This window comes from Miniopterus natalensis, chromosome 2 (genome assembly GCF_054644295.1).
Source record: "Miniopterus natalensis isolate mMinNat1 chromosome 2, mMinNat1.hap1, whole genome shotgun sequence".
Taxonomy (NCBI): domain Eukaryota; kingdom Metazoa; phylum Chordata; class Mammalia; order Chiroptera; family Miniopteridae; genus Miniopterus; species Miniopterus natalensis.
In genome coordinates this window covers 187,034,516-187,060,177 of record NC_142082.1, presented here as the reverse complement: position 1 = coordinate 187,060,177, position 25,662 = coordinate 187,034,516, and the positions used below count along the sequence as shown (strand labels likewise).

The following is a 25,662-nucleotide window of genomic DNA, read 5'->3' as shown; positions in this document are numbered from 1 at the left end:
CTAAGGAGACTGTCCAGAGGACAGGCTGGGCGGAGGGCCTGGGGATGGGGTTGTGGAGACGTGGCCTCTGGTCAAATGGAACAGAGATGCCAAGGGCGGGCTGGAAGCGAGGATGCCTGAGGATGTGGGGAAGAGGCTTTACGCGTGGAGTGGGCGCGGCCCTGTGGCAGGTGTGGTGGCTGTAACCTGATGGCCTTGGTTCTGGGGACTCTGCTCCACATGCCTGAACCCTCCTCCCCCAGCATGTCTTGGGGGTAATGGGCTCCTTTCCTATCCATACATGAGTCCCACCAGGCCTAGGGCCTCACCTGTGGGGTGGGCAGCAGGTGGAGGATGGGTGTCACAGAGGCTGAGAGACCATTCCAGAGTGGTCTGGGAGGTGCCCACTGGTTCCTGGTTAGAGAGGGGCTAGTGGTGTGAGGGCCTAGCTAGAGGCGGCACCTGTCAAGTAGAAGGTAAGCAGAAGTGTGGACACAGGTGCAGGTGGGACTTTTGCCGGCATGGGGGGTGGAATGACCCTCTGGTCTTCCCTACGCCACGTGGACGGCTGTGGGACCAAGGTTTCCAACACTCAGGAAACCCAAAGGTCTGGGTCCTGTGCCTGGATTTCATGTGGAGGCCATGGGGCTATTCCCTGAGGCCGGGGGGCAAGAGGCCAGAAATCACCAAAGCAGGGGCCTTGGGGCAAGGTCAGTGCAGCACCAGGGCTGCCTTGGAGACCATCCTCCTGGCCCTGAGCAGCCAGGGACAGACCCCGGGGTGAGTGTCACCTTACTCTGCCCTCTAGCTGCCCCTCCCACCTGGCCAGGGAAGACAGGGTGGCCCTCCCTCTGAGCAAGCGCGCGCCAGGCAGTTTGCTCACAAGGAGGAAAAGCTCAGTATTTGTTCAGAGTGTTCTGCTCATTGTTGCTCAGGTGTTTGAGCTGGGGCAGCAGACACCCCGCCCCTGCCCCCACCCCCACCCTCCGCTGGCCAGGTTGGGGCTCCAGGGCATGCAGCTTAACAATACTCCGGTTTGTCAGTAAGAACAACACAACTTTATTGGGAGTTGGGGTTTTGGGTGCCCTGTCAGATCATCAGAACATTAAAAATGGACTCAGCATCACACAATCCTGCAGGCCTTCCGGGACGATGGCCCTGCGCCCAACAGGTGCAGACCCCACCCACCCAGCACTGCTGGGGCCAGTCTCTGCCCCCTGCCCCCTTCTGCAAGCTCATGGCCAGCTCCTGCCAGGTGCCCAAATGCACCGGAGTGCCAGGGCCAGGATACCCCTGCCAGGCCACGAGGGTCTTGGTATTTTTAAGGCAGTCATATTTTGCATTCTGGCTCAAAGGCCAGCTCCCAGGGCCACTGGGCAGCTAAGACCCTGTGTGTGGCCAGCCCAGCTCTGGACGCGCATTCGTCCCGAGTCAGGGAGACCCTTCACTGCAGCTAGATACAAAGTGCAAACACGGCTCTCTGCGTTTGTTAAAAAAATCGGTAAAAACAGGCTGGCAGTCTGTGGCATCCGCGCCCATCACGCCCTCAGTCCTCGTGGCACCTCAGGGTCAAGGCCCCGGCTCTGGCAGGCAGAGCGCACGTCTGAAGCCTTATTGCTGTGCGTGGGGTCAGGCAGGAGCGACGCGAGCTGGGCCGTCCGACTGGGTCCAACTGCCAGCTTTACCAATGCAGCATTTATTTTAAAATTAAATAAAATTAAAAAAGACAAGTTGCATCACCAGGTAGTTTTCTGATTAAGGGTGTGCCATGGCTGGGCGGCAGCATCACACGGGGCCATTGGAGGTGGCTCCTGCAGGCGGTGCATTCGTCTTCCTGCAGGAAGAGTGGGGGGTTGGAACCCAAGGGTCCAAGGGTCCAAGGGTCCCTGTCCAGTCCCCTCTCCCTGGCCCGGCCTGCTCACCTGTCCTTTGTCACTGTCCCCAGAACGGCCACTGTGGAGACGGCTGGGCTGGCTGTGGTTGCAGTGGTGATAGTCACCATGGGCCCTGGGGGGACTGCCACGGTCAATACAGAAGAGACTCCTGGGGTGGCTGGGGCAGGACTGGTCTTGCTCAGTGCTGTGGTGGCTGTCTCGGGGGGCACAGCCCCAGCCAGAGTGGAGGTGGCTTCTACAGGTGCAGGGGAGGTGGGACCTGGCAGCGTGCTGGTGGCCCTGTGTGGCAGGCATGGACTCAGTTACCTGGGCTGCCCCAGAGGCAACCTGCCAGTCCACTCTCCTAGGCAGCCCCCTACCCTGTTCCAGACCTGCTCCCCGGGACCCTCATTACTGTGGACCACACCTGGCCCAGCCACTTCCCTAACAGCCCACAGGCCATGTCTCCCCAGAACTCGCCCTCCCACACCTGGAAAGGCCCAGGGAATGATGGTGACCTAGGGACAACCTGACCCCTCTTGCTGCAGCCCAGGAAGGTGAGCCCCGGGCTCCCTGGCCTGGCCCACACCTGCCCAGCGCTCACTTCCACTGCGTGATGTCAACTCCACCCTTATGAGGCCCCCTGGGAGCCTGCCTGCAAGAGCAGTCAGGAGAGGGTCCTCAGGGTCCTTGTGGGGGCTGTGCTGGGTGCGGTCGGCAGCATGTGAAACAGACCACACTGGACACGCAAGCCCACGTGGGCCAGGGCGGGCAGACAGCAAGACCCACACAGACAGCCCCGTGGAAACAGCTTGCTTTTGGAATGACATAGCCCGCTTTCCAGAGCACAGTTGGTTTTTAGGAGGGGAGAGACTGAAAAAGTTTAGGAATTGTAATGATTCTTTTTTTTTAATCCTCCCCCAAGGATATTTTTTCTATTGCTTTTCAGAGAGAGTGGAAGGGAGGGCGAGAAAAACATCGATGTGAGACACATGGATGAGTTGCCTCCCACACGAGCCCTGACCGTGGCCGGGGATTGAGCCTGCAACCCAGGTACATGCCCTTGGCCAAAATTGAACCCGGGACCCTTCAGTCCACGGCTGATACTCTAACCACTGAGCCACACCGGCCAGGGCTATGATGATTCTTCAAGAATGAACTAAACCCCTTCAGGAATCCCTGGCGCCCGCTTGCTACCTCTCCTGGCCCCACTTCCTCAGGGCCCTGCCCTGCTGCAAACCCCAGGGAGGGGCCCAAGGGGACAGGCCATGTCGTCCGGGGTCCCGGGAATGAGCATGCTATGAGCCAGAGCTGGACCCCCACCATCACGTGGAAACCGGGAGTGGGTGGGGCCTTGCCAGGTACCGACATGCCCCACCTGTGGGGGGAAACCAACGGAAGGCACCATCTCACCCAGAGCACCCACCTCCTGTGAGTGCCCGATCTGCATCTGCTCCCTGTGCCCTCCTGGGGGGTCCAGCCCAGGAAGCCTAGTGCCAGCAGCACCTCCTCCAACATCCCCCCAGGCTGCCTGCCACTCTCCCTAGTTTCCAAAACACAACTCCTTATACCATCCTCCCCTCCCCAGTCCAGCCAGAAGAGGTCTGTCCATCAATGGATCCCACAGGCCTGGACTTTCTGAGTGTAGGGATGAGGGATGGGGGCTCAGCTTGCACGGAGGACACCCCCACATCAGGGTTCAGTTGCAAAGTCCTGACACATCCCCACCCATACTGAGTGTGACCGGCATTTCCAAGGTGCCCGGTTTAGGTGGGCACATGTCTGGGACTCAGCACGCCCCAGAAAGGATGAAAGCCAACCCCTCCTCCCCACCAAGGCAACCCCAGAGCCTGGGGTGGTAGCTCACCACGGCTGGAACTCCACAGGTCTGACCCTGCTCTCCAAAGTGGGCCTATGGGTGGGGAAGCCCCATTCCCTGGTCCTTGGGGTGGAACATTCAGGTCCTCTGTTCTGTCTCAGTACCCCTCACCCCTGGTCATCCCTCCCCACAGAGCACACCTCCAAGGGTCACAGGACCGTCAGGGCAGCAGGGTCCACCTGCTCCTGGGCAAGCAGAGTGCTGTGGACAACCAGATCCCTGTGGCTTGGGGCCTGCACCCACCCCACCCTGCACACCTGGGGACCGACGTGGGCAGTGGGGGGGCCTCCCGGCCGGGACCCATACTGACAGCCTCTGAGGCGACAGCCACCTTCTGCTGGTCCTCGTCACTGTCGGAGGCTACCAGAGGAGTGTCCCTGGATACACACACATTCCAGGCACACGGGGAGGCAGGGCCAACTGCAAAACAGGGGCCAGGTGACAATGGTGAGGGTGGAGGGGCCCCCAAACTCGTGGGCATGCAAGAGCTTCACCCCGAAAAATGGAAACTGTCCACACATTGCCTGCTGCGGGGAGTGTCTGCCCATGAAGGAACTGTCCTCCCCTGTGGCTTCTAAGTCCCACCCCTCCCTCTGTGGCCCTGACACCCTGGGGGCTTCCAAGACTGATGAGCCCAGGGCCAGAGGTTCTGGACAGGCCCCATGACTGCCACAGAGGTGGCACAGTGTGTGTGCAATGGCACTAGGAAGGCAGCCAGGGTTCCCAGGAGCACAGACGGGTGCAGGGGCAGACCCTCCCTCCAATGGTGGCGCAAAGGCCTTGCCACCCATCCTGGGCCTGGGCCGCCTCCTCCCGTTGCCCTGCCATGGGAGCTGCTCCGACTCACGGGTTCTCTCTGGGCCCTGACTCAGGCCACCCTGGGCATCGCCATGTCCTGTGTCCACTGGGGAGCTGCACCTGGGCCCCGAATCGGAGCTGTGGACGAAGTCGAGGCTGAGGCTGAGGCTGTGCTGGGGAGACGCTGCCTCCGAGGCTGACAGGGTCACTCCAGCCTGCCCGCCTTCCTTACCAGCAGAAAGGCTGGAAGTCAGTGAACTTCGCCCAGCCTTTCTCCTCCGGAGCTGAGGTGCTTGGGACACTGGCTGCCCATACGCTGGAGCCCACGTCCATCGCCACTCCCGGGGCTGAAGCAGTTGGGTTCACAGGCTCATCAAACACAGTCCATGTGGCACCTACAGGGGGAGGCACAGTGAATGGTCCAGGCCCCTGCACCAGGGAGTCGGCCCCACCTGACCTCAGAGCCCTCAGCCCAGACACAGCAGGACACACGAGAAGTGGTGTCCTCCCAATGGCACTGGTGGACGATGTGGCTGAGAGGAGCTGCCGAGGAATGAGCCACAGCATCTGCCATCAACTCCGTGTCCTCGTACTCGGGGGCACATGGAAGCCACTGCCTTCAGGACCATGTGCTCCAGAGTGTGTACAGGCAGGTCAGCAGGTGTCAGACCCTTTGGAGCACCTGCCAGGGCACCAATCTTCCATCACCCGTGTCCCCTACTCAATCTGAACTCTGCACTGCAAGCACCTACCTTCTGAGCCATCTTCCACGTGGGGACCACCCTTCTGAGCAGTGGCTTGAGGAGCCCCTGCCAGAGCCACATCCCTGTCAGCTTCCTTCCCATCCTGGTCTCCACGAGCCAGGCCATTCTCTGGGCAGCTCTCTGAGGCAGGAGGGCCCCCAAACCTGGGTGAAAGCACATTCAGCACAGTGGAGCGTCACAACTGGGGCAGGGCTGGGGTACACAAGTGTCCAGGGGCCTATTCCTCGGGGAAGCTCAGGAAGGATGGGTGGCCACACACCTGGCTCTGGCCACCCCCCGGGCAGCACAGTGAGTCTCCTTGTCCTCCCAGATGTCGTCCTCGTCGTCATCAAAGGGCTGGATGTGGTCCCCGCAGCAGGCCTCAAACAGAGCCGCGCTGGGCTGAGAGAACCCATGTGTTCCACACGGCTCCCAAAGGCCCAGTCCACAGCCCCACAGGACAGGTGCCCAGCTGGGGAGGGACAGGGCTCCCATGGAGCAGCCCCTCTCCCTGCTGCCCACCCACTGCCCTGTCTCTGTCCACCTCGGACAAACACCAACTGGGGACTCACGCTGTCCTCATCGGCGTCAATGTGGAAGTTTATCTCTGCGATCCTGTCGAATGGAGCACTGAGAGAAAAGAGTAATGTGACTCTCAGCACCAGGGCATCTGGGTGACCACCTCAGGGCCGCAGTGTGCTGAGACAGGCGAGGGGCTGGGCTGGGGGCCTGGGGGAGTCTGTAGCAGACCAGGTGGGGGCTGAGAGCGGAAGGCTAGGGCTCTGCAGCCAGTCCAGGAGTGTGTCCATCACCCAGGTTGGGAACCATTTCCTGTGCTCACTTGCTTTCTCTCCAGCTCTGAGGGAGCAACCTGGGTGGCTGCTGTGTCTGGTCTGCACAAGTGACAATCTGCCTTCCCTAAGGATGTCTGGAGGCACTCAGCCCAGCCCCTCCCACACACGGTCACAGCTGGCTCTCAGCTGAGGAAGTAGGGGATGGCCTCTAGGGCCAGGCAGGGCCAAGCCACAGGCTTGGGACCTGGTCACACTGAGCAGAGCCCAACTCTGTCCTTCCAAAAGGGACGGGGGTTGACGGGGTGGGAGGCGGTGATGGTGAGAATCACGGTCATGGTGCGTAAGGGAGGCAGCCGCAGTCCCAGGCACGTTCAGATAGGCTCACTTGACGCTGTCGTCCTGATCTGCAAACTCCTCGTCATTGAAGCCAAACTGGTCCACGAAGGTGGCCGTCATCTGCTGGACCTGGTACTCGGAAAAAGCCTGGGAGAGACAGGCAAGTATCGCAGGACAGGCCTCAGACTCAGCCTCTGCCCCTCATGACCACTCGGGCGTGTGCCGTGTAGTCGCATCTGAACAGCCTATTTAACTCTTAATTCACCCACCATATCCCCCAAGGGTCCCATCTATGTAAGTGGCTCTGGGGGGGTGTCCCCCTCATCTCAGCGTGAATGGGCAGGCCAGGTACACAGGAGGAAAGCCCTTGGCCATCTCCCAGGGCAGGTTGGTGAGATGCCACCCAGGACACCACACAGGCCTAAGGGCTGCCCTGACTGCGGAGAAGAGCGGGCCACACACACCTGCTGAAGGGACAGCTCGCTAGGGAAAGCGCCTTCCATGTCCTCATCTTCACTCGAGGGGTGGAGGTGGTGTGTGCTCACCTGCGACAGCACAGAGGTGGGTGTGAGCTTGCACCCCGGGGCTGGTGCCCAGGGGGCTCCTTCGGTGCAGCCCACACTGGATCTGGGCATGAGGAGGCCTCCAAGACCACACTGGGGCTCCTGACATGACAGGGACAGGGACGAGGGGCTGCAGCAGCTCTGCTCGGGGCCTCAGGCTCTCACTCGGACCAGCCCACCCTGAGGCAGAAGGGTCTGTGTCTGGACACAGAGCAGAGGTGGCAGCATACAATCCAGCCCCTCCCGCACACACACACCAGAGGAGCTCACCAGGTCCACGGCGTTCCTGCGGTTGGTCTCCGTCAGCGTCTCCTCCACAAATCTCTCCCAGCGCCCTCGGCAATCCGCAGGGAGCCCTGCAAGGGAAGTGCTGCCTGGTGGAGAGTCCCAGAGGGCCCGGGGGTGACCTCTGAGAGCTGCTGGGAGTGCTACAGGGCCTCAAGGGGTTGTGCAGGCACCAAGTCCAACCTCAGCAGGTATCAAAGCCCTGAGTTTACTTGGCACACAGGGGCCCCCAGACACAGACACGCTGCAGTTAGTTTTTTTGATGGCCTGCCTCAGCACAACCCGCAGGCCTATGTCTGTTTCTCTGGAGAGGTCAGAGCCTCAAAAAGGTTCATGCCCTGAAACGGTGAGGGAAGATCACACTTGCCCGTCGCCTCCCAATCTGGGCCTTCCTGGGGAGACTTCCCTGGGCCCCCACCCTCATCATGGGGACCAATGGACCAGGAGACCTGACCCCAGCCTGAAGGCCACTGACTGAGAACACCCCTGCCTCTACCGGGACTTCCTGGGCTCATGCCTGCCTGCGGCCACAGGGCGCACTGCCACAGCTGAGACTACCCTCTGTGGGGCCCTTCCAGATAGCACTGTTTCGTGCCACACCGCTCCCTGAGCACAGCACTCAGCTCACCCTTAGCCAGCTCTGTCGCAAGGCCAACATGGCTGGGAACAGACTGTCCTTACTGAACTCTGGGGGTCGTCACCATCCATCCCCCCATCACTGCCTGTCACCCCCAGGCTCTCCTTGACTCACTCAGCACACTCCACCTCCTGGCCATCTTCCAGTCCACCTGCCTGTCTGCCTCTTGGCACCCTGGGCACACCCTGCTCGTACTGGCCTGGTACCTCCTCGCCAGTGAAGCCACATGGGCCCTTCCCAGCTCAGCCCACGAAGCCCAGAGCTGAGGACTGTGCCCAGAATGTGAGAGATGGGAAAAGGCAAGGGCACAAGCCTCCAGGTGGAGTGCCCCTGCAGAGTGATGCAGGAGGAAGCCCAGGGCGGGGGGGTGTGTGTCCAGGGCAGAGGTGAGGCCTGGCCAGGAGAGGGGCTACCTGAATTCAGAGAAGAGCTGGGCTGTGCAGGGCAGTGTTTGGGCAGGACCTGGGCGGGTGTGAGCAGCAGTGTGGCCGCTCGTGAGAGCCAGCCCTGAGCTGTGAATAGATGCCTGCCCAACAGGGTGGGTGCCAGGGCCCAGACCCACCCCAAGGGGAGCCCACCCCCCATGGGAAGGCAAGTCAACCGTCTTGGTACCCAAGCAGCTACCACCTGCGAGGGTGGGGGTGGGTAGGGCACCCAGACCTGGCACAGGGCTCACCTCGGATGACTTCGCTGACAGGGGTCTGTGTGGGGCCCCCCTCCAGGTTCTGCACCACTGCATTGGCAATCCGGGTGAGGTGACCCATGTTCCCACGCCTCATGCCACCTGCTGCCCTGAGAGTGAAGGGCAGTATGAGGGTGGCTGCCAGGCCAGGGCTTTTCCTCACCGCCCGCAAGTCCCTCCTCACAGCCTCGCCTGCGGGACGCTGGTGTTGGGAGACGCTGCTCCCACCCCCACTATGCAGACCAGAAAACAGGTAACAGTGGGGCTCAAAGCTTATGCTCCCCACATATAACATGCAGCCCTCCACACCAGCAGGCCTGCTCAGACTCTCCTACCCGGCCATCCATGCTACACCCCTCACCAGCACTCAGGCACCTCCACTTTCCTGACTCCCAGAGCCCCTCCTACACAGCCTGGAGCCCACTGCCTAGGGGAAGCCCAGTTCAGCAGCAGAAGACATGGAAAGTTAAAATATAAACGCACCCCTGCGGCAAGTGCTGACAGGGCACGCCTGAGCTCTAGGGAAATAAGAACAGTCACAGGACCCAGAGTGGGCCTATCACAGGCTCTCTAGATCTGCAAGTCGCCCCCTCCCTGAGCTTGAGGTGTGGGGGCGCTCGTCCTGGCATGTATCCACCTGTCCACCCCACGCTGCCATGAACACATGGCTCTGCATTCAACTTCTTAACCACCACATACAAGACCCAATCAGGAGCTTCTGCTGTGAAATAGGGTGGACAGAGCCTGCTGTTGACCACTCTCTCCTAAGAGCCTGATGACACCCAGAAAGGAGCCAAGGTGAGCGAGTAAGCACCTGAGCTGGAGAGCTGGGTCAGGCAGAAGAAGGGGTGAGAGAGCGGGAAGGGGGAGCACTGGCCACAGGGGAAGCTCGGACAGGGTGGAGGCCTGCCGTGCACCTTAGACCTTCAGTGACAGCTGTGAGCCCTCCCTCAATCCACCCACACAAACAAGCAAACTGTACGAGAGCACGCTCGGCACAGGGTCTTGTGGGGCACTGCATGCAGGGGGCCGGGGAAGGCAGCCAGACCCGTCAGTGCACTGACACTCGAGAACAGACAAACTTGGTGGGTTCAGTGAGAGCAGGATATGAGGGATAAACCCGGGGAAGTGAGGCAGCCCCACCGAGGAGCAGCAGTCAGCAGAGAGAGGGCAGGGCAGTAAGGAGGGGCTGCCTACACTGGACCCTGCAGGGCACCCTGGGGACCTGGGTGGTCAAGACCTTCAGGCAGAAGTGACACCATCTCATCTGTGTTTCAGAAAGAGCCCAAATGCTCATGCAACAAGAGGCCACGCAGGGCAGGGAGGAAGCAGGAAGTGGCGTGGACACTTTTGAGGGTTCAAGGGCTCAGTGACAGAAGTGGCTGGTGCGGGGGTGGGCAGACGGGGGATTCGGGACACAGTGTGGGCACAGGACAGGCGAGGGAGGAAGGTGAAGGAGGCCTAGGGAGCGAGGGTTGGGGTGAGTAGGAGGGGGGAACAGGAACACAGCCCAGGCCCGGGGACTGCCTGGCTCTGCTTGTCAGCTCTGTGCCCTGGCCTCCCAGGCAGCCCAGCAACTGTTTCCTTCAGTAGCAGAAGCCCTTTCTGGAAACCAAACCTTCCATGGGGCCCCGGGGGCCCACTGACCCCTCAGGCACACTCCCTCAGACACCCAGAGGTTCTTACTGTGTGTGGTCATTGGCCTCCCAGGCCTCCAGGATCCTCTGGACCAGGCAGCACTTCTGGAACAGCTGGGGGACAGGCTGACAGTCAGGGTATGAGGGGCTGCATCTTCCCCTCCACCCTCCGTGGACCAAGTGGGCTTAGCAGGAAGCAAGCCAGTGGCCTGGAGGTGAGCATCATGCGAAGCGCTCACGGGTGAGCAGGAAAGATGTGCCACGTCAAGGGTGCACGCGCATGTATTCAAAAGGCCCAAATCCCAGAAACTGTTCTCATGCCCTTTCCTTGTGATTCCCTCTCCTGGTTAAAGGAGGGCAGCTCACCGTGTCACGTGAGGATAAGAAAAGAAAACGCGGGGGATGGGGGGGGGCACTGCTGGCTCAGAGGGCCCACATCAACGTGAATGTCCACATGGGGCTCAGCACACAGTGACACACAGCAACACACAGCAACACACAATGACACACTGGACACTGGCTGGACTTACATGGGTCACCATTGTGTTCTCGGGGTTGCTGGCAACAGGCTGGGGGGTCCCTGAGTCCCCGTTCCCAGGTGGAGGCTCTGCCCTGCTCTCGGGTCCACTGGCTTCTGCCCTGTCCTCCCGGGAGGCATGGGAGAGAATTGCGGCTATGCATAGTTCCACTTGGAAGTGCAAAAAGTTGTTCCAGGTGTACTTGAAAAACAGGTCCTGGGGAAACAGGACAGAGGAAAGTTCCTGGGCTGTTTGCTCCTGATGGGACCCAGGGGGGCAGCACTCCATTCTCACAGGCTGTGGGCGGCCGGGCAGGTGCTGAGGCATCTGCTTAAAATCATCCCTCTGTGAGAAATTTCTGAAAGAGCCTGCTCTGCTCTCATCTGAACATGTCTGAGGATCAATCCTTTCGCCTCCAAATTAGAAGAGCCACTCATTTCTAGCCTCTTTCATCCCGTGTTTTTAAAAGGCTGTGTATCTCCTAGTACAATCCACATTAGCTACACTCTACACATTCCACAATGTAGAATTAATATTCTTCATTTATTATTGTATCTTGACCCATGAGTCAGTAGAAGTGTACTAAATTTGCAAACACCCAGGAGGGATGTGAAATCAGATGGCACACATGTGGACACTGCCCACAGGAACCCAGAGGGACCCAAACCTGAGCTGCACCAGCTGAAGCCCAGAGGAGGCCAAGTGAGGAGGCAGCACCTCCTCTCACAGCCTCTCCAGATGGGGGCAGGGGTGAGGAGAGCAACCACAGCCTGTCCCTGAGTCTCTGACCCCTTAAGTGGGTAAGGAGGCACTGGAGGGGAGAGGTGGAGAAGGCACACCTATCTGCACCCCCAGGGCCACCTCACACAGAGCAGAGGCCACAGCAGCCTATCCTAGACTGCTGCCTACTTGGAGGGAGGGTGCAATGGGGCTGGGTGGGGGGAAAGGGCGGGAGGGTGTGCAAAAATCCTCAACAGAATACTAGCAAAATGAACTCAGCTGCATATTAAACGGGTTACACACCATGGCTAAGTGGGATATTCCTGGATGTAAGGATGGGTCAATGTGAAAATCAACCATCCACTTGGTCAGTTTATTGATCAGAGGACAAAAATTGTCTAATTATCTCGCTGACACTGAAGAGCCCTGGACAAAATTCAACAATAGGTTCTTTTTATAAAAACACTTAGCCCAGCCAGTGTGGCTCAGTGGCTGAGCATCGACCTATGATCCAGGAGATCGAGGTTAGATTCCCGGTCAGGGCACATGCCCGGGTTGCGGGCTCCATCCCCAGTTGGGTGGCGTGCAGGAGGCAGCTATCAATGACTCATCATTGATGTTTCTCTCTCTTTCCCTCCCTCTTCCTCTCTGAAATCAATAAAAAATACATATTTTTTTAAAACAAAATAACCAAAAAAAACCACCCCAAAACACTTAATAAACTAGGAAGAGAAGGAAACTCCCTCAGTGTAAGAGCACCCGCGACAGCCCACAGCACACAGTGCAATAGACTGCGCGCGTCTCCTCGGGACAGGGGAGGCGGGGCGTGGCAAGCGCTCACAGGGCAGTCAGGGAGGAGAAAGAAAGAGGGTCCAAACTGGGTGGGGGAAGTAAAACTATCTTTTCACAGATGACACATCTTATATGAAGAAAACTACAAATTTCACATAAACCGTTAGATCTAATAAACAAGTTTCAAGACACAAAATCAACACACAAAAACCAGTTGCATTTCTATACACTAACAATCAACAATCCAAAAATTAAAAAAAAAAATTATTCAATTTACAACAGCATCCAAAAGAAAAAAATACTCATGAGTGAATTAAACCAGGAGGGAAGGACTTGTACACTGAGAACCATACACATGCTGAAAGAAGCTGAAGACGACCTGAGTAAACGGAAGTGCACCCAGCACTGTCCATGGAGGACAATTCTGTTAATGGACACCACCACCCAAAATGGTCTACAGATTCGACACAATCTCTATCAAAATCCCACCCAATGGCATTTTTTTTGTAGAAACAGAAAAAACCATCCAAAAATTCTTATGAAATCACAAGGGATCCTCAAAAGACAAAACAATCTTGACCAAAAAAAACCCCCAACAAAGTTGGACTCATAATTCTTCAGTTCAAAACGTACTACAAAGCTACAGTTTTCAGCAGAGTGTGGCCCTAGCATGAGGACAGACATGAAGACCAATGGAAGAGAGTTGAGAGTCAAGAATTAAACCTTCCCATTTATGGTCAATTGATTTTCAACAAAGGTGCCAAAACCATTCAACGGGGAAAGGACAGTCTTTCAACAGGTGGTGCTGGGTGAACTGGACGCCCACAGGCAGTGGAATGAAGCTGTACCCTCACCTTATGTACATACACAGACCAACTCAAAACAGATCGAAGATGCGATAGAGGCAACAATATAAAACTCCTAGAAAACATAGGGGGTGAGCTGCATGATAGTGGATTTCGCAATGCTTTCTTGGATACGACTTTTGTGTGTCAAAGGAAACCATCCACAGAGTGAAAAGAACCCACAGAATTGAAAGTCAAAAAATAACTTAATCCAGAATGTATAAAGAACTCCTATAACTCAACAACAACCAAAACCACACAACCTGATTCAAGAATGGGCAAAGGGCTTGGACAGCCATCCAACGAAAACGTACATGTGGCCAAAATAAGCAGATGAAAAGATGCTCAACATCACTAGGGAAATGCAAATCAAAACCACCACGAGATACCAACTACTTCACAACCGTTATAATGGCTATTATTAAAAAAAAACAAAAAACAAGTTTTGGCGAGGACATGGAGAAATCAGAACCTTCACACACTGCTGGCGGGAATGTAAAATGGTGCACCCGCTGTGGAAAACAGTCAGTTCCTCAGAAAGTTGAACACAGAATTGCTATGTGACCCAGCTACTCCCCTCCCGGGCATATGCTCAAAAGAAGTGAAAGCTGGACTCGAACAGGTGTTTGTGCCTCTGTGTTTAGAGCAGCATATTCAAAACAGCCCAACGGTGAAAGCAACCCACGCATCCCCAACTAATGAATGGATGAGCAAGCGTGGTCCATCTACACAGTGGAAGATCATTCAGCCAAGAAAAGGAAGGAAATTCTGACACCTGCTGTAACAGGGACAAACCTTGAAGACATGCTCAGCGACACAAGCAAGACACACAAGGCCAAATACTGTGTGATTCCACTTATAGGAGGTCCCTAGAGTAGCTAAACTCAAGAGACAAAAAGTCAGGTGGTGGGTGAAGGGGCTGGGGGAGGGCACAGGGATCGATGGCTCAGTGGTCGGTGTTTCTGTTTGAGATAAGCAGCTCTGATGGTTACATAAGCTGTGAGTGTGTTTAATGCCACTGAATTAACTGTGCACTTAAAAATTATTCAGCTATAAATTTTATGTTACATATTTACTACCACAATAAAAGTCAAAAGGGGAGTGGAAAAGAGCAAAATTTTAAGAGGACAGGGAGGGAGGTTGGTCATAATCCTGCTGGTATTTCCAAAGGCTGCAACAGCTTATGAGGCCAGTACTTCAGGCCCAGTTCCAAGGCTGGCTCCTTCTGGGATTATGATTTAAATTGAAAGAGATTTCAGCTTCCTGGGACAAAGGGACAAGGGCAAGGCCAAAGAGCAGCCTGGGGACTGCATCTGGCCCTGGTGCACACTCAGAGCGATGCCTCCCTCCATCAGCACCCCCTTCTGCCTGCCTAACCCTCTCCTCAGACACCCAGGTGCCCTCCAGGGTGCCTGCTGAATGAGGGGTGTTCCCACTGGCTTTGACAAGAAGTGCAGAGGGGCCTTGTTGTGGAGTGAGCAGCTGTTCCTTTAGGATGTTTTATGTCAAAGAGCTAAAATCAAAGTTCTACCGGAAGGCAGAATGTCTGGAAGGACATGGACCATATTACCCCACACCCTCAAACAGACTGGAAACCTGCCCTCTGCTTTCAGAGCGATTCTCTGTGAGCCTACACAGAGGCACATCCCACTGCCGCTCAGGGTGTGGTCAGGCCTGGGGTGGGTCCAGAAAATGGTTTCTCTGCAGACTGTGCCTGTTTCAGGACCAAACCAGAGCCCCCTGCTGGGCAGGCCCTCCCAAAGGTGCTGGGGTCCAGCTGCCTGCTCGATGGACCCTGCCCTGTGGCATTTGCCTGGTCTGCCCACTGCCGAGGACCCTGGCCCTGCAAGATATGTGGACAGACACGTGGCGGAGGGCGGCTGGCAGCGGTGCCCACTCACCAGCAGTAAGCCCATGGTGTTGAGCCGGCAGAGTTCCTGGTTGATGCTGGGTGTATTTGTGTGCAGCAGTGCAGCCATGAGGCGGGCGCCATGCAGACGGGCATTTCCTAGGGGCTCTTCTAGCACGCCGATGGTGGTCAGGATTGCTGCTCTCTGCAAACACAGAAGCACCACCCACTGGAACCTTGCAGCCCAGCATGGCCACTGCTCAAAGGGCCAGGGCTGTTGCTCCGTGATGTGGCACAGCCAGAGGAGTGGGGGAGTGGGGGCTTCCTCAAGGCAGCACTGCCAGCAAGAGGAAAAGAAGGAATAACAGAGTGAGTGAGGGGGGCCACCGCACCTAGAAGCCCCGGCACTCTGGTCCCAGCCTGCCAGCCACAGGGCTGAGCACCCTGGTGAACAAGACAGGACCAGTGCCCTCAGGGGGCAGCTGTGAACACTCTTGGGAGAGACTGAGAGCAGAGCTGCCCTGTCAGACTGCACTCAGGTTTTTCCTGATCCTGCACGAGCAGTGTAACGCATCCACCTTTCCATGAACAGAAAGCTCCAGAACCCCTGCCTTTGTGAAGCTTCCTTCCTGGGGGGGAGGCAGACACTAAGCAAGCTGATAAATAAAGCAGTGTGGTCAACCAATGTGGGCGCACAGGAGAAGCACCAGGAGCAAAGGGCTGAGTTGGGGGAGGGGCTAAGTTGAGCTCAGCAGGGGCGAGGCAGACTGGGGTGGCCATGAGAGAGTGGACTTCCTCAACATGACCCCAAGCGCCTCCCAGAGCTGCTGAACTGAGCAAGAGCCTCCTCTGGGACCCCTGACCCTTGGCTGTGGGTGCCCCTGACTCAGAGGCCAGGCTGACGAGGAATGTAGGCTCTCAGATGACCCCTATTTAAGAATGCAAGAGTCATCTGGGGGGCTGCAAAATGTCCAAGCCCCAGGCTCCCCCTAAGAGGACAGACATTAAGGGGATGGGGGTCTGAAATCAAGCCCCTGGCATCTGCCTGGTGGTTCTCAAGTTAGAGTCAGGGAATAGCAGTGTGAGTGTGTTCACTCATCCTGGGTAAACCGTGGGTACTTTGCTTGTCCCAAGTCCTGTACCTTTGGCGGGTGGAGTAGGAGCTGGTGGAAGTCCTTCAGCCGCGGCTCAATGCTGTGCAGGACACTGCCGCTGACAGTGCACAGCCTCTCCAGTCCCTGAGAAAAGGAGTCCACCAAGCCCTCTGTCCTGTGGATGAGGAAGCATATGGAGACGGGAACGCCCTGGCCTCTGTGGCATCTCACTCCCCTGCCCAATGTCCCTAATCATCTCAAGGGTGGTATGGTGACTGATACAGAGAGAAGAGAGATGCCCAAGGCCATTAGAAAGCTTTCCCAGGTGACGGCCCAGAGTACCACGGCTCAGCCTAGCCCCCGACAAGCTGGGGACGTCGCACTCAGGAACCATTTCTGCTCCCCTCTTGCTTTGAAAATATCCAGTTATCCTCACCTCTCGGCTGAGAAACAGGAAACAGGACCAGCCCACACTGTCCCTCTGGCTTTGTCAAGCTGATATCTCTGAGATCTTTATTTAAACACTTTTTCCAATCATAAAAGTAATACATGATCATTATAGGAGAATTTTAAATACGTAAAAAGATAAACAGCAAAAAGAATCAGCTGGCTCATCTGTCTCCCTCATGTCTATGCTGCCCCTTCATCACATGGAGCCTGAACCAGGACTGGAGCAGCCTGACCTGCTACAGAACAGCCTGGGCTTCCTGCATTCGTGAAGGTGAAAGATCCAATATTCCAGCTGCTTAACTAGAGAAAATGATAACATTGTAATTCTCTTTTTAGGTAAAAAGTTAATATGTATTGGGTACCAGAAAGAGACAGAGAGAGACAAAGAAACAGAGAGAGACAGAGAGACAGAGAGAGACAAAGAGACAGAGAAACTGCTAATAACCTCACTACCGAGATTAAGCCAATCTGACATTTCTTGTTCTTTCTTTTTAAAAAGTACAGGCTGCCTGGCCAGCATGGCTCAGGCGTTGAACATCGACCTAGGACCCAGGAGATCGGTTTGATTCACAGTCAGGGTACATGCCCGGGTTGTGGGATCGATCCCCAGTGGGGGGCCTGTGGGAAGCAGCTGATTGATGCTGATGTTTCTCATCATTGATGTTTCCATCTCTCTCCCCCTCCCCCTTCCTCTCTCTGAAATCAATAAAGATTAAAAAAATGTACAGGCTATCTGTGCTGGGGCTACAGTGAAGTTCCCTTCAGCATAAGGAAATGAGGGAACTACAGTCTCCTTGGGAGAGTGAGACCATTACCACCGCTCCTGACGGAACAGAGCTGACAGCAATGCACATACCCCATGAACACCCGCCCCCCACGCACACACACCCATGTACACAGATACGCCCCACGCATATACCTCCCATGGGCACACCCCCATGCACATCCCCCCATGCGCACATACAGACACAACCCACACGTGCTGTGGGGACTCGTTGGGACAGTCCTTGGGAAAACCACCAGCCATACCTACTCCGCAGACAGGTCTATAAACACTCTGCAAACAAGTGACAGTGAGCACCATGACTGATGGTGATGGTCAAGGGGGACTTGGCTTCCCTGGCCGCGTGGCTCAGTTGGTAGAAGCGTCACCCCATACACTAAAGGGTCATGGGTTCGATTCCTGGTCAGGGCACATACCCAGGTTGTGGGTTTGATCCCCAGCTGGGGTGCATACAGGGAGAAACCGATCAATGTCTCTCTCTCCCTTCCTCCCTCAAATCAACAGAAACATGTCCTCTGGTAAGGATAAAAGGGGGGCAGTGGATTGAGGGCTTGGGCTTGGCCATAGCCATGGATTTACCTTTCCAACAAAGAGAGTCTACCCATGTGACTAGCTGCACAACTGAAAATCAGACTGTGCACTCAAGCCTCCTGCAACTGAGGTGTCACACACAGTGTCCTGCAACCTCCTCCCTCACAAGAGGCACTCACCCAGCCCGCCTTGTTTCCAGCAAGGTCAGCAACACCTGAGTCCCACTGACGAGGCAGCTCTCAGTCTGTTCTCCGTCAAACATGTTCCTCAGGAGCTGCTCCACACAGTCCTGCCTGTCAGACACACATGGATCACTGCCTGCGGAGCAGATGCAGACAGAAAGGACGTCTCCCCTCCCCGTGGAGGTGCAACACGCTCAGGTTTCAGGCCAGGTGCCTAGGGTTCTCAGGATGTTCCTGCCCCTGCTGGCCTGGGCTCGCTGGACCTGCCTAGAGACCCTCCTGTGGGAAGTAGGCCCATCAATGCAACTGGATCGGGGTGAGCATTTCACAAACAGCTCATTGGAATCCAAATCAGAGGAAGTAGCAGTGTGTGTAAGTGTTCAGATAGGGCTTGGAGACGTTCTCACAACTCAGAAGGACCCCAGCACCCACCCATCGGCCAGGCCCACCAGCCCCATGGCCAGCACTCACGACTCCAGCACTGCGAGAAGGGGGTCCGGCTCCAGACCCTCTGGCAGCTGGCTGCCCTGCTCCCTGCCCAGCCGGACAATGTCGCAGAGGGTCTGTGAAGCATTGGACTGCCTCTGGAAAGAGGGAAACGGCCGTTAGGGCCAGGAGAAACATCAGCAGAGCAGCCTGCCGGACGATCAGAGTCCTGCCACTCATTTTCCAGAAGCTGCAGGACTCTCTAAACCAGTTCATTTCCAAGATGCAAGGTCTGCTTTTCCACAGTCAGGATGCAGGTCTGCTCAGACTCCTGGCTGCACTGAACTTCCTGAGTCTCAACAGTCACCTGTGGTTCGCAGGTACAGCTCCACCCCTTGGACCATGTTAAGGTACACGCATATGTGACCACATTACTGATACTGTATTTTAAATTAACAAGGAGCTACTAATAATCAGAACAAGTCCTGCAAGTTCATGAAAATACCAAAGTTGCTACAGGGAAAACAAAGGATGCAACTTTTCAGGGAAACGTGAACCTCGTGAAAATGTGGAACCTAATTCAGTGCACTTGCCCATCACGTGGGGGTTTTCCACGGGGCAGGTAAACACAGATTCAGCCCTAGCCCCTTGCAGGGGTGTCAGGACATGTAGTGTTGACATATACACTTCAGGGACACAGGGCTAAAGGAAGGGCACCCACCACCACCTCACAAAAAAATGGGAGCAGCCAGGTTGGCTCTGTGGCTTCAAACCTGCCTATGGACCTGTGACAGCAGTGAGCCCCCAACGCTCAAACTCATGGGGGGATCGGGGGCACAGACACCCTCCAGAGCATGACAGGACAAAGAACAGAAGGGCCTGGAGGCAGCTAAGGGTCGACACAAGTGAGCACCACTGCTCTCAAAATTGCTGAGGATAGTGCATTTCCTTGGTCGCATGGAGAAAAGGCCTGTCGGAATACCCCACACACTCCCCCGTGGTTACCACGGAAGGAAGGGTCGGCAGAGGAAGCCCATCACCACCCTACGTACTTCTCACTGGCAGTGGGGGCTTCCTGCCAGAGCTCTCACCCTGTAACCATGTCCTTGAGCACGGCTGGAACCAGCCACTCCCTTCTAAGGAGCAGAACACACCAGTGAGGATTCTCACTCCTAAGATGAGTCTACAAGAGACTGACTTTCGTCCTGCTCTCTGAAGGAAGCCAGCAGCTACACTGTGAGCTGCTCTGTGAAGAGGCCCCTGGGGCATGGGGCTGAGGGTGGCCCCAGTCAACAGCCTTCAAGAAACTGAGTCCTGCCGAGGGTCCAGCGACGAGGGAAGCAAACCCTCTTGCCCCAGGTGGATCCTGAGATGCCCTATAAGTGATCCTGGGCAGAGGACCTGCTCGGCTGTGTCTAGATCCCTGATCCACAGAAACGAAGAAAAAAAGTACTTGTTGGGCAAGTAAGTTTCAGGGTAATCTATTACTCAAGTACAGACAGCTAATACAATCTGTTCAAACTGTTTTTTATGATATGTATGCATTATTTTTTAGTAAAAAAAAAGTCTAGAAGTCAGTGTTTGGTAAAGGAAGAGAGAAAAGTACGTCACTGGTCCTCCTCTGAGGAAGGGACTGACTGGCCCCAGACAGCAGCAGAGGGTGCTGCCCGACACCTGAGTGAGGAGCCCTGCGGCAGGCGGGCCTGTGGGCGAGTACTCACGTCTTCATGCTCACTCGGGTGGATCAATTCCACGAGTCTCTGAATGGTCCTCTCTTCATTAAGCCACTGAAAGGAAAAAGATGCCTGCTGATGACTCTGCTCACATCTGACGACGGGAAGTCCTGGGTGTGGAAGGTATCCACTCACCGGGTTCCACCAGGGATTCGCTGCCCTACAAGGCGCCCGCCCAGGACCACAAAGAATGGGCAGTGACCAGGTTTGGGAGTGACCCAAAGTTTGCTGAGGAGGGAACCGCCGTCCGCAAGTCCTAATGGCGCAGAGTGAAACGCAGACCAGTGTGTCTGAGGAGCCGAGCACCAGCCCTCCCCATGCTGGCCCAGCTCAGCCGCGGCTTTTTCTTAATCCCCACCCAAAGGTGTTTTTATTTTTATTTTCTAGAGAGAGGAAGGGGGAGGGAAAGAGTGGAACATCAATCTGCTGCTTCCCATAGGCAGGGGACTGAGCCCGCAGCCTGGGTATGTGCCCTGACTAGGAATCAAACCCGCGACCCTTTGGTGTATGGGACAACCCTCCAACCAATGGAGCCACACTGGCCAGGGCTTGGCCTCTGCTCTTGCAGTGTCTGGCCTTTTCAAGATCAGGAGCAAAGGGACCCTGGTGAGGATGCAGGAGCACCAGGAGGAGGATGTGCTAGACACTATTGGAGGTCCAAGGGTGAGGTGGCCCGGTTGACCTGGGTCACACCCAGCTCCCCCTGTGCACCTCCTCATCCAGAAACGGGATGACCTGCACCCAGGACTGCACAGCACAGGTCAGTGCAGGCTTCCCAAGAACTCTGAAGAACAGCTGGCGTTCATGCTGCGCTCGCTGTGGGCTGTGGCTATATGACTGGCTTTTAGTGGGAGGCTCTCCAGAGTAATACAAGTTACTAGCCTAAGACTGAGCACCGCCACCTTGATGAAAACTCACCTGATTCCAGGAGCTGGAAAATGGGCAAGAAGGAACAATGGTACATTTTACTTTAAATTGCATGGCAAACAAAACTCTCCAAACACCAGTGGACAAGCTGCCCAGCACTGATCTCCTGGGCTTCTCTGGGTAAAGAACCCCCTTTTTTCTGGGAAAGCCCTCAGGGAGCTACGGTCAGCTTCTGGTACTGTGAACACCCATGAGGGCAGAAACGTGCACACACTCCAGGACAAATAACAGGTAACCTTGGTCTTTGCCATTTCCCTGCATGGAATCCTTGTTGGCTCGTGCTTTCCTCGCAGGTTTGTGCAGGACACAGAGCCAGCCCACCTGAGCTCCTGCCTGAGGCCATGGGGCTGGGGCTAGAGGGGTGGTCAGGAAAGCTTGGTTCTGCTTCTTCACAGAGGGGATAGAAGGAACTGCTCTGCTCTTTGCTTTTAAATGGACTGAGACAGGACAAGGGAAAAGGTGCGGAGTCTAGACCCAGCCTCAAGTATAAGCCTGACAAGAGCCCTGATGACCCCAGAGGGAGGAACCCGTGTGGGATGGGAAACTGGGAGCGCCAAGCATGCAGTGCTCCGAGCTCCTTCGCTCAAGTCCGGCCTCCTATGCAGCCATCAACACACACTCGAGAATCTGCAGACACACCAAAGAGGGATGGGGCTCCAAGAACAAGGCCCACACACTCACCCTCAGGACTTCCTGTCGGAGCCCGGCTGGCTCCACGCAGCTGACCAAGCGAAGCAGCAGGTCCATGAGGGCCGAGGTGCCAATGTGCTTTAGGACCAGGCTGATGAACTTGTCTTTCTTCTTCAGGAACACAATCACCTGAAGTCAAACACCCTGGTAAGCAAGTAGGTCCAACCCTACTTGCACCATAAGATGCTCCCTGAAGAACACTAAGATTAATTTTCAATTATCTTGAGCAGAAATAATGGCAAGACCTAAAAAAGCTATAAGAAAGGCCTCTGCAAGGCCAGGCAGAGGCCTGAACACAGGAGTCCTAGAGGCAGTGGCAGGGGGTGGGGAGGATGAGGATCCTGGGCCGACAGAGGTTTGCTTGCCAGGGACCCTCTGTGAGAACGTGACACAAACAGCCCAAGAGACCACACAGGCTGCTGTGCACAGCAACCACTCGGGACACACTGACTCAAGTTTTTTCAACAGAAATAACCAGCACGGACAAAGCTGAGCCAGGAGATGATGGTCACTGCTGACAGTCCCTGAACCTGGGACACCAACCTAAAGAGCACAGAACACACAAGACAGCCAGTCACCCATGGCCCAGGGAACAAGGACTGAGGTTTTAAAAAAGAGGAGGCAGTGATGTGTGGTTGGCTGGTGATCAGTGCCAACAAGATGAGAACAGCTAAGTATGAAGTATGAAGCCACCAGGGGGAGGGGGACACGGCAGCCAGCACCGTGGGGTGGACTACTCAGGGGTGGCTGCAGGTTGAGTGTGCAGGTGGAGGAGGCAGCCTGGGCGGAGTCCTTCCGGGCTATGTGTCTGCACGTTTAGCTCAGCCAGAGGAAAAGTGCCTACATGTCCAGGTCACTGTGCTGGGCAGACCCAGGACTCCACTGGGAACAATGGGGACAAAGAGAAGAGCCATCCAGCTGGGGGGTATCAGCCACACTCACAGGGCTGGGAGGAAGGGGAGGAGAGGAAAAAGTGGAGGGAGGAGGGTTCTTTGAAATGAATGATTAAGCTCCTAGAGAGAAAGATTATTAGAAATGAAACGAGGGACATCACTGCAGATCCTACACATATAAAAGCTATGAGAGCTTATCAGGGACAATTTTATACCAATTTATATGAATTTAGAAATGTAAAAGTTTCTTTACAAAACATACTTACCTAAACTGACAAGAAGAAATAAACAGTCTGAATAGCTCTAGAGCATCAAAAGATGCAAAATCTGTTTTCTGTGAGAAAACTCCAGGCTCTACCAAACATTTAAAGAGAAATGAGCCCAATCTTACATACAGTCTTTCAGGAAACATAAAATGTGAGATTATGCCCCATGTCATTGTAGATAGACATAAAAACGTCATTCTAAAAACCTGATTAGAACATTATAAGAACAGGAAATTATAAGCCAACCTCACTAATGACCCTAGATGCAAAAATTCAGCAATATGAAAAAAAGCATGTCACAACCAAGTTGGGTGTATTCCAAGAAATCAAGGCTGATTTAACATTAGAAAACTACTCAGTAAAATTTACCTATTAACAAAACAGAGAAGAAAAATCTTATCAGCAACTCAATACGGTAAAAAAATTTAATAAATTTCAACAACCATTCATGTTATAAACTAAAAAGACTAGGAATAAAGAAAATTCCTTTACTCTGATTAAAAAAAAAAAAAAATCTGTGCCCAGCCGGGCGTGGCTCAGTGGTTAAGCATCGACCTAGGATCCAGGCGATCAGGGTTCCATTCCCGGTCAGGGCACATGCAGCCGATCAATGACTCTCTCATCATTGATGTTTCTAGCTCTCTCTCTCCCTCTCTTTTCCTCTTTCTGAAATCAATAAAGATATATTAAAATAAATAAATAAACTCTTAAAAAAAAAAAATCTGCAAAAACCCCACAACAAACATCATACTGAACCATAAAATAATGTAAATTTTTCCTCCAAGGTAATAAATAAAACAAGAAGGCCCATTATCACCACTTCAATCCAACATTGTACTAAAGGTTCCAGCCAATGCAATAAGGCAAGAAAAAGAGATAAAAGGTCTAAGAATTGTAAAGGGCAAAATAGAATTGTCATTAACCAAAGATAACATGATCTTGTATGTAGATAAAACAAAAGACTATAGCAATAAATTATAAGAACAGCAGCTTTATTGGTCATCACCAAAAACTGAAATCAGCCCAGATAAACAAACTACGGGACCCATATGCCACAGAATACCAGCCTGCAATAAAAGGAATACACTAATGTACTACTGATACACCCAACAACCTGAAGGGCTCTACAGGGAATTATGCTGAAAAAGAAAGAAAGCTAATCCCCAAAGGCTACGTATTATATAATTTAACTTAAGTAGCATTTTGAAATAACAAAATTTTAGAAACAGAAACAGATGAGTGGTTGGGGATGAGTGAAGGGTAGGGACAGGAGAAAGGTGGGAGCAGTTGAAAAGGGCAACACAAAGGACCCCTGTGGTTTGGAACTGTTTGGTGTCTTGACCGCGATGATGGAGACACCAACCTACACAGGTAATAAAACATATAACTCTTTTTTTTGAACTTTTTTTGTTTAATCCTCACCCTTAGACATGCTTTTATTGATTTGAGAGAGAGGAAGTGAGGGGGAGAGAGAGAGAAACATCAATGTGAGAAACATGGATCGGCTGCCTCCTGCACGCCCCTACCAATGATCGGGGGGAAACCCCGAACCACAGGGGCTTGGCAGACTTTTTACCTGTTCCGTCTTTCTTGCAATGAGATTCCCAATGGTCTTGCTGAAAAAACTGGCAAGCAGAGGATTAAGAGGTGGCTCGTGGTCCAGGAAGTCGTAGAGAAGGTTCAGCAGAGTCTCGTCCCCACCAAGCCTGTCATTGATCTGCGGCACATCACACGTCAGCAGCTCACAGGCCGTGTTTGGGTACCTAAAGGGCACAATGTCAGCAACTGGAGGTGAAATTAGACTTCTCCAACTGTCGGGAAACTGCTTAAATAATCTGCCCCTTAGGAAACAGACCCATGGGCAAGAGCAAAACACTGACAGACTGTGGAATAGAACAAAAATGTGCTAAGTCTGAGACAAACTGGCACTTCTGACTATTAGGTCAACGTTTTTAACCCACCATCCTCGTGCCCTGCACTCTCTCCAGGCCTCTGCTCTCATGCTCACCTGCAAGGTCTCTCACCTCCCGTCACCATCACAGTCACTGAGTCTAGGTTCTCATCATGCTTGTCCTCCCTTCCCCTCTTCATGCCTTTCCTGTCCCTATGTATCAACAAGCACAGGTCGGTCTGTCCCTAGACAGAAGCTCACAATGCAGTACTAGTTATAAGGTGTTATGCAGGCAAATTATTACTAAAGAATATCAATATATGTAATTGATGTGCTATTCATTTGATAAAAATGACCAGACACAAAATAATCCTCACCCCATTAAGCATGATCCCATGACATCAGTGAGGGCCCTGCCTTCCCATGCAACACACATGTGCTCACGGCCACCGCCCTGAGACAGGTACACCTACCCAACCACCTGCCATATCCAGGATAGAGCCTGTGATCACAGCGCCAATAAACGCCCAGTGGTGTATCTGGGTACATATCTGGGAACCCAGGTGAGGGTGCCAGGCACAGAGAAGACAAGGACCTGGTGGGAGCACTCTGTGCTGTGGGCTAACTGGCACACACCTGACACTACATGGAACAATCTGTGCAGCCTGAGGCACATGAGCTGATCCCTCTGTGCCTGGGCTTCCTCATTTATACACGAAGCAGTGTCAATGTCAGCCACTGTGACTCTCCTGTTCCTGGGAGCCACTAGCACAGGCCCCAGCCGAGGCCTAACTCAGGTGTTCACTGTGGACCAGCTAGAGGGGACTGGGTTTGAGGCTCCAGAGGAAACAGTTGGTGAAGCGT

General features: G+C 54.4%; 1 protein-coding gene across 6 annotated transcripts in view; it reads right to left on the bottom strand.

Annotated features, from left to right (window-relative positions):
• Positions 1-1,014: 1,014 nt before the first annotated feature.
• Positions 1,015-25,662, bottom strand: part of PPP6R2 (protein phosphatase 6 regulatory subunit 2) — a 59,867-nt gene continuing 35,219 nt past the window's right edge. For 5 of the 6 annotated variants that reach the window (XM_087815008.1, XM_087815007.1, XM_016211689.2 and 2 more), the window contains 21 exons: positions 24,484-24,670; positions 21,740-21,877; positions 20,120-20,185; positions 18,444-18,556; positions 17,970-18,083; positions 16,074-16,200; positions 14,984-15,136; positions 10,738-10,941; positions 10,257-10,321; positions 8,565-8,680; positions 7,237-7,340; positions 6,868-6,948; positions 6,453-6,550; positions 5,846-5,903; positions 5,554-5,675; positions 5,283-5,437; positions 4,763-4,925; positions 4,580-4,668; positions 3,990-4,152; positions 1,902-2,153; positions 1,015-1,813 (listed from right to left, as the gene is read on the bottom strand). In XM_087815008.1, the coding sequence (XP_087671134.1) occupies positions 1,765-1,813; positions 1,902-2,153; positions 3,990-4,152; positions 4,580-4,668; positions 4,763-4,925; positions 5,283-5,437; positions 5,554-5,675; positions 5,846-5,903; positions 6,453-6,550; positions 6,868-6,948; positions 7,237-7,340; positions 8,565-8,680; positions 10,257-10,321; positions 10,738-10,941; positions 14,984-15,136; positions 16,074-16,200; positions 17,970-18,083; positions 18,444-18,556; positions 20,120-20,185; positions 21,740-21,877; positions 24,484-24,670 (2,617 nt within the window). In that variant the 3' untranslated portion in view covers positions 1,015-1,764. The remainder of the gene's footprint in view (positions 1,814-1,901; positions 2,154-3,989; positions 4,153-4,579; positions 4,669-4,762; positions 4,926-5,282; positions 5,438-5,553; positions 5,676-5,845; positions 5,904-6,452; positions 6,551-6,867; positions 6,949-7,236; positions 7,341-8,564; positions 8,681-10,256; positions 10,322-10,737; positions 10,942-14,983; positions 15,137-16,073; positions 16,201-17,969; positions 18,084-18,443; positions 18,557-20,119; positions 20,186-21,739; positions 21,878-24,483; positions 24,671-25,662) is intronic. The other variant, XM_087815009.1, reaches the window with a different exon arrangement.